The 8723-nt window shown below is 39.9% G+C and overlaps 1 protein-coding gene across 1 annotated transcript; it reads right to left on the minus strand.

Annotated features, from left to right (window-relative positions):
- Nucleotides 1-365: 365 nt before the first annotated feature.
- AsnRS (asparagine--tRNA ligase) lies at nt 366-8465 on the minus strand. Its single transcript, XM_028180779.2, has 10 exons — nt 8253-8465; nt 7281-7628; nt 6504-6724; nt 6279-6397; nt 5023-5196; nt 4314-4442; nt 3179-3323; nt 2126-2230; nt 1361-1571; nt 366-704 (listed from the first exon to the last, which is right to left on the minus strand). Exons 1-10 carry the CDS (start codon nt 8278-8280, stop codon nt 520-522), a joined length of 1665 nt encoding a protein of 554 aa, XP_028036580.2. The 5' UTR covers nt 8281-8465; the 3' UTR covers nt 366-519.
- Nucleotides 8466-8723: the final 258 nt, after the last annotated feature.

Here is an 8723-nt window from a genome sequence, read left to right on the forward strand (position 1 = left end):
AAACCATATTTATATTCCTCATACGTCTCCTCCTTGCGTCCTCATTTCTGAGGGTCGTGACCACCCTTTTGTATCACCTTCGCACGCATGATCTTTCTCCATCCATTCTTGTCTCTGGCGGTGTGGAGAGCGTTGTGAAACGTGGAGGGGTGCGGATCTGGTCGGACCAACGTATTGGTCTGCGCCCCCGAGGTCTTTTCCCATCCACCTTACCGGTCACGATGAGCCTCTCGAGATCCTCATACGTACCAATACATTTTTTTGCCATTTATACAAGTAATTTTTCGATAAATCGAAAATCTCTTTATCAATTCCTTTGTGTTCTTAATTACTGTTACCTTCAGCTAGATAAATAACCAAACGAATCCCAGTTTAAAAGGCTTTATTAAACGCAATATAAATACAATCCAACAAAATAAATAAACAAATTAATTCAACAGAAATGCTTTATTGAATGCAATATACACAACGTCATGTTATCAGGCAAAATAAAGACGTTACGTCGTCGGGTAGAGGCGCTCAGGGCGTGCACCGCTCTAGGAAGCGAGGGTAGAGACACACGTCCCGGATGTGGTACCGGTCCAGGAGCCAGCAGAGGAAGCGCTCCAGGCCGAGCCCGTAGCCGCCGTGAGGCACCGAGCCGAACTTGCGCTGGTCCGTGTACCAGTAGTACGGGCTAGGGTCGATGCCTTCGCGCTTGTAACCTGGAACATTCCAAGTGAAGATTTACGACTGGCGCCGGCGTTATGGAACTCTAAACCGAGACATACATCTACCTATAGGATTTAGCGTGCGAAAGTGGGACAAAATACGATAGGTTCCGAAGGTTTCTTAGTGGGCGAGAGTGAGATAAAATACTGAAGGTTATTTAGCGGGCGAGGGTATGTGAGACTCAACGATCTGCAGGTGTTGAGAGCAGACCGCGGGCCTAAGGAATTTCAGGGCCCACCCACTAAACGACTCCCCTACACTCTTACACCCGACGTCCGATCTCCGTCCGGGGTCAAAACCCGGTCAGAGTAGGGGGGTTCCCGCGGTCAACACTACAACCAGACACGCAGCGCCACCCCGAGGACGCCCGACCGACGGGTCGTCGAGGCGATAGTCGACGACCAACGACGTTGCTGTCCGCGGTACGGCGGCCCTGCCAGGCCGCCCGGGCGATGCCGTTGGTGTTCCGGTTTACCCCGCTGGGCCAGAACCAGCCTGCCGGGTCGGAACGCATACACCGCCGACCGGGTAGGGTGGCGGTACCTACTCCTACCACCAGTAAGGAGTACAGGTTAAGGTATCGTAAGCGTCTTAAAATGATCATAAAGAAGCTGCTATAAGTTGTATTGAGGCCTGACGTCACCGTTACCTTCCATCAGCTCCTCGTGGTCCCATATCCTCATGGAGCCGCCGACGATCTCCCCGACGCCCGGCATCAGCACGTCGACGGACTCGGTGAGGCGGCGGTCGTCCACGCAGCGCGACATGTAGAACGACTTGATCTCCGCGGGGAACTTGCACAGCAGTATCGGCACGCCAATGGCGTCCGTCATCTTCCGCTCCGGCATTTCCGGGATGTCCTTAAATAATAACTCGCTTTTTTTTCCTACCAAGCTGATAGCCTTGAGAGGCAATTTCAGCGTAACCCCACCTACAGACACAGCCCACTGAGTTTCTCGCCGGATCTTCTCAGTGGGTTGCGTTTCCGATCTGGTGGTAGATTCTGCGAAGCACTATGCGGCTAATTAAATTTACTGTCAAAGTATCCAAACTAGCAAACCTACCAAATTAAACTCCCAAAGCTATAATAGGGCTGCAGAAAAAAATTTTTCATAAACAAATTGCTTTCCGGGAATTCCCCCAATAATAGTAAAAGATAGCTTCACTTTTAAATGGTGTCATGGGAATGGCACGTTCCAAGAATAAAGTTAAATTATACCAGATATTGCTTGTATGTTTTGACAAAAAATCCTATTATCCAAACTATTCATATCCAAAACTATTTTCAGATTTTAGCCGTTAGAAAACGAAGACGCTGGCCGTTCTTTGCATAGCCCTGATCTAGCATATAAGCTTTGATAATTCCTCAAATAAGATTGTATCCTTTTAGTAAGACCGTAGCATAATTTTTCACCTCTCCAAACTCGTAGAAGGATCCGTCTTCCTTCGCAATGTTGTTGGCGCGGAGATACTCTATCGCTTCTATATACGTCATACGTTTGAAAGGTTTCTGTGGTTTCTGAGAAGTATAAAAGAAAATAAAAAAATATTAAATAGATAAATCAAAGTATGTACTAATTTTGCTAATATATCGTAGTACCATCAATCTGGGATAGATGGCGCTCGACTCTTTTTTTTATTTATTCTCCGCTGAGATGTGATCTATTTTAATGTGATTCCGGACTCTAATAAACAAACATACGTTACGGATTTATTTAATTAGAGGACAACGGTGACGGCGTCTTCAATTGACATTGCGTGTTGAAGAATTCTGAGCTTTATAATTAATTAGTTTAGGCTCAGTTTGGAAAAATAATGTCTTTTATCTGTTATTTTTTATGATTGAGGGTTTACTGGTGGTGCGGAGGCCTTTCAAGTTTCACAAGGATAGACGGGCGAGCAAAGGCTCAGCCAGAAGGGGCGGGATTTGTTAACAACGACCCGAGCGCCTCCAAGGGAGACCTAACAACTCAAGAGTAGCTGCTTCGCAAATGAATCTGCTACCATTATTATTATTATCATGTATAAACACTGCCTCGCCTGGGAAGACGGCAGGACACACTCCGGCGAGGTGGGCAACAATCGGCCGGAGCGTTAGGGACCATTGGGAGAGAAACCTGCGAACTATAGGGGTATTGTCCAGCAAGACTGCTTTTTACATCTCCGACTTTTTGTTCAGAGCAAACCTCTCGAGATGTTTTGAAAGGCTTTTAGGAAACAAACCATTCACTGATACAACTACCGGGATTATTTCTGTAGATACCACCCTACACATGTTGGTCACTTCGTGCACCAGGTCCAGATATTTAGTATTTTTATCTGCCTCGGCGCGCACAAGGTTCTCGTCGTAGGGGATGGTGATATCCACCAGAAATACCCGAATTATTATTATTATTATCTGTTCACTTTAGGTTATTGTACGAAAGCTTATGATTAGTTCTGTACGAAACAAGAGACTGGTACATACTTTAAAGTTCGGGTTGAGTTCGTATACGAGCTGTCCTTCGGGCGAGGCGAGGACCCGGTCCACGACATCCACGACCAGATCCTCGAGACGACTTAACAGATCTTCAAAGGTTATGAAGGGGCACTCAGCCTCCACGTGACTGTACCTGCGATGAAGATCAGTTTTGTTGGTGACTGTACATAACTTTATTTATACTATCATGGCCAAAAAAAAGTTTTATTTTTTTATTTGCGTATTTAGAGCATTATGAATGTGAATAATAAATCAAAAGAGAAAATAGTAATTTTAACGAACACAAATTTTGAGGTGTCAATTATTACAGTCGAATTTAATTTCATACCGTCGAATGAGACAGCTGTTTCAATTGCTGGTGGTAGGGCCTCTTGTGAGTCCGCACGGGTGGGTATCGCCGTCTTGCATATTTCTGCCGTGAAGCAGTAATGCGTTTCGGTTTGAAGGGTGGGGCAGCCGTTGTAACTATACTGAGACCTTAGAACTTATATCTCAGGGTGGGTGGCGCATTTACGTTGTAGATGTCTATGGGCTCCAGTAACCACTTAACACCAGGTGAGCTGTGAGCTCGTCTACACATCTAAGCAATAAAAAAAAACTTCAAGACCTCAACCTTATATTTCATGACCCTGAATCCATCATCACCCCGGTTCTTTTCGTGGGATCATCAAAGGTAAAGGTACTCCTAAGTTCTAGGACATCCTTGCTTGAGGCTGTTGAATGTAGCATAACGGGACGACATTCACTTCGTGATGTCCATGGCCTCTCGTGACCACTCAATACCAACCCTCGAACTTGTTTGCAGATTTACCAAAAATAAATTAAAACAAAAGTGCAGTTGATATTATGTAGTACAACTGAAAACTTAAGAAGTATTATTCTATCTCATTCACATTCACAAATAATATGTTTTCCACGTTCAGTCGCGTTTTGTTGTCCCAAAGACACAGCGAACTAACCACGATTCCGATCCATAGATTCAGCGAAGCACTGCTCTTGTTAGGGCTATAGTGTTAGCAAAAGTTTTCATGTCATCGATTTTCAAAACAAGTGATAAAGAAGATACAACTTTGAAGGGGGCCATCCATGATCTTCGAGAACAGTTTTATTCTTATGTACTTACTCGGCAAGATGTCTCCTCGTGCGAGACTGCTCCGCTCGGTACGACTGAGCGATGCAGTAAACGTCGCCCAGGGTCGCCAGACACGTTTCCAGGTACAGCTGAGAGCTTTGAGTTAGATAAGCTTCTTCCCTGGAACATAGAATACACTAGTGTTGTATTATTACCGTTTTCAAGACAGCACTTTATGCTTTGAAGATGAAAGGCGTATTTTGAAGAAATAAAAAACGTCTAGAATCCGATTACAACGCCACCTGTTAGGCCTAATTGTAAGTCGAGGCCACTCAGTACTTACTTGAAGTGTGTTAAGAAATCACTAGTCGAATATGCAATAAACACAGATTCTGTTTATTGTGTGGTATCTTATATATCTAATTTTCATATTTATCTTAGACCACCACGTTTTTTCCAGTTCATCACCACATCTTGGAAGCCGCCTCTACATTCGCTACTACGCTCTACTACCACCTCAAATAGTTTTGCGGTAGGCAGCGGCTTGGCTCTGCCCCTAGCATTGCTGAAGTCCATGGGCGACGGTGACCACTCACCATCAGGTGGGCCGTATGCTCGTCTGCCTACAAGGGCAATAATAAAAAATAAAATAAAAAAAAAACATTCAAATCTTCTATAAACATTCCAACCATTTTATCAATAGCTAATATTTTATCGGAATACAAGTTATAAAGATTAAGACATGGCAACATTAACTCACCCAAAGTAACTAAACTTGAAAAGGGTACTGCCGCCTTCGCACTGCGTTTGAACCAGGGTCGGTGGCGTGACTTCGGTATAGCGGCGGGAAGCGAAATGTTCACGGAAGGCGCGAGTCACAGCGGCGCGAGCCCGTAGAACTTTGGACGTGTTCTCACCGCGGATCATTATGTGCCTGGGAATAGAGATCAAAATCGAATACACTATAACAAATAAAGTACAGGACCAGTCCACCCAATAGATGGTGTATTGATTTAGAAAAATATATCCTTGGATTTGATCAAATCTCCACTCATCAGATCAAATAATACTTTTTCTCAAAAACTTTAGGCAAACATAGCTATACTCTATTCTCATTACGAAGCCCTTTTGGCACTTCTTAGAACGTAACTCTTCACGTTTCGCATATTTTGAAATAATATTCATTTTTTTGTTCATGGTCGTAAACATCATTTAAAAAATACACAATCAATCTAAATCATTATACAATTAATTCACACACACAATAACATAATAATAGCATCTGTCAAATGGGACTTCGTAATTGGAATAGAGTATAAATTTTGGTATATTTTCATTTAAATTGCAGTTTTTGAACTATGATTGTAAAAAAAAAACTCGAATAAACTTGATAGTTTGCCATTCTTTCACAATGCCAGCCAACATAAATTTCATATTGAGGGGAATTTGCAGGCTTTCGTAAATTTAAAAATAATGTGTACAATTTGTACATCAAGTTCATCAAATAACCAATCCAATCACAGTTAGTTTATAAAAAACCTGTCTGGCCATTTAAGTGCTTAATGACTAAGTGCTAAGTGACAAGCAAGCATACACATATATAGGAAGATAACAATCATAATGCGCAGATAGAAATTACTACAAATATTGAACTAGTTACACAATAGAATAATTTTTTACAATTAATTGTTTTAAAGCATCACAGTTATCTACATCACTTATGCTAACATTATACATATTGACGAAATCTAGATTAACATTTCCCATTGATGTTAAGGTAGTAATTTATTGCCGTTTTGGCTTCGAGGAGTCTTTTGTAGCCCTCACATTTACTACCCTACACCTTCAATCTCTCTCTGTGTGCATACCTATTAATAAAAACTAGTTTTATGGCTTAATTTAACTTATCATTTCTAGATATTATAATGAAAATAATAAATGCCAGATTATTTTAGACCTAAAGTTGTTCTAGTTATATCTATGACTAGAGAGAACTGAAATAAACGCTATACACACCTATTGTCTAATTGAACGTCAGGCAAGGCTTCCTCATTGAGGATGGCGTCAGCACCACCTGGCGGTGCGAGTCCAATCAATTCCCAGTAATCAGCTGTCAGCTCATGACCACCAGGAGCCTGGGAACAATGAGATATTACGAAACTAAAAATGAAATGTTAAGTTCTATACAAATATGCATAAAAAATAAAATAGGAATAAAAATAGGTGATAACAAACAATTACCTTCTTTCCCTCGGGCACAGCCTCTAATTTTCCATACAAGACCACAGATGACTCTGTAGATAGGACTAGAGCATTGTAGGTCTGACAGAGTATACCATGTAGAACGCACTGTAGGTACCCAGTACCATCACGCAGGGTCAGGAATGCCAGAGATTTACCTTGACGCCGGAGACGATGTACCCACCCTCTGATGCATATCCTCTGACCACGGTGTTCAGTTGCTGCAGACATTTGTTAATGAAATATAATTCGTCAATTAATAAAGAGATAACACATTTTAAGATGTTACAGGAGCCCATAGTCTTTGATATCCTTGTAAACCTTGAGATGAGGTAAATGGATAAAGGGACAATGTCATTTTGTTGCTCAAATTGTGTCCAATAAAGAGCATTAAATAACTTTAATAAGTAACCAGAATGGCCGCATAATTTAAATTCATATGAATCTCTTAGTAAGTAGATGGGGATGATTGTTAGGCAATTAGGCACAATTTCACAATATCAGTGCTTAACATAAAATCTGTGCAATGTTTCACTGTTAAGATTTATTTTTGGTTCAGGTGCTTTGAAACTTGAGTAATAACTAGTAAAGATTTATTTGATTTTTTACATTTTGAGGCATACATAAGTTGTACAAAGGTGAGTTTTCTTTCAGTGAGTATTTAATAATTGAAATTATAAAAAATTGCATAACATACTATTCAAATACTATATAATACTGTTTAAGCTTAGTATTTGTACCAAGTTATAATATTAATCATTCAAAGGAATTACTCACATTCACATATTTTCACAACAGTGGCCTTTGGTAAACTTGGATCCTCTTGCAGGAGAATCTTCTTTGCCTCATCTAAGTTTTGAGATCTCTTTTCAGTGTTCTCCTCTTCTGCCTTAGCTTTGTCCATCGCCTTATAGTTCTCGCGGACCCAAATCTTTTGGATTTTCTTCAATTGAGATTTTGCTGCTACATCATAATCTTTAGTGTCATCTTTTGAGTCAACATAAATTGTGGGAAATGGTTCTTTGCCAGCATGATGCATTGCTTTCAAAATTGTCTTGAATGGTTTCTCTTTCGTACCATCACCTGTGTCGTCATTGCCATTCTTATCTGAGGTATATATCTCGGCTAGAAAAAAAAAAAAATTTTTTTTAACACTAATCGTACCAACACTTACTGGTACCTATTTCTGCCATAGCGGGTAGATAGCGGTATACAACAAATATTACTCAAAATAAACAAAACAAAAAATATATATAACTGTAGATTAATTGGTAAGAAAAAGTCATGAAGTCAAATGCGCAAAAGCAATAAGTTGATGCGTGAATTTTCAATGCAAAAGTTCGAAATGGGTCATTTGACCCATTACGGTAAGTTTAGTGTTAATTAATGATCTGATGTAATCTTACAACATTTTTATGATCAATGCAAATCCTTAAAAACTTAGTAAGGCAGTACATACTACGTTATTATTGCGGTTTAGGGAACATTATTCCAAATAAAAGTTTTGTGATACAAATGATGAAAAGGCATAAAACAGTGAACCATTCCTTAGGTGCTTTTTCTTACGTGTTTCAGTTTAAATGTAGAATATTTTGTATTACATAATGAAAATAACAATACCCTGCACACAAGTTCAGTGTGACTATACGACCAGAATTCCTCTTTACGTTTCTTTTTTAATATTTTTAGAAATCGATAAACGTTTTGCATACGTGTTTAAAGTAAGGTTATTATAGTAATAATACTCACACAAGCTAAGGTTTCCAACGTCCGGCATGTTGAAAGATTACTTACTAACTATTATTCTTTGTAAATTCTCACTTAATTACTTCCTTTTGAAATAAAGTACTGGAAAAATTAAATTCACCGACAAACACTCATGCAAATCGACAGATGGCTGAATTTAAGAATTTTGACATTTGACAATTTGACAGGATTGTTGACGCTAGTGGTGCCATGAATGACTTAAAAATTATAGCGCGCTGATTTATTATTTAGAATGCTTATTAATAATTATCATTTCCTATTCATAGTTCTAGTTTTTTTAAAATCTTGTCGAAGTTTGTGTGTGAATTGCACAAAGACCTGTGTCATTAATTACTCGTATTATATTATTGTGTTTCACTAGTCAGATTATTTAACTATAGCGGTGTATAATATCAAATTGCATGCCCGCCATCAATGTTGCGCACAGGTTACACAAATTTATCAAAGTAGGTA

This window comes from Bombyx mandarina, chromosome 16 (genome assembly GCF_030267445.1).
Source record: "Bombyx mandarina strain Sakado chromosome 16, ASM3026744v2".
Taxonomy (NCBI): Eukaryota; Metazoa; Arthropoda; class Insecta; order Lepidoptera; family Bombycidae; genus Bombyx; species Bombyx mandarina.

Excerpts from the sequence above, each read along its gene's own strand:
- AsnRS (XM_028180779.2), bottom strand. The coding sequence starts at position 8,280 with ATGCCGGACGTTGGAAACCTTAGCTTGT. Across the intron at positions 4,443-5,022 it reads TTCAAGTTTAGTTACTTTGG|GGAAGAAGCTTATCTAACTC; the intron begins GTGAGTTAATGT and ends TCTATGTTCCAG. Across the intron at positions 3,324-4,313 it reads ACGAGGAGACATCTTGCCGA|GTACAGTCACGTGGAGGCTG; the intron begins GTAAGTACATAA and ends TCTTCATCGCAG.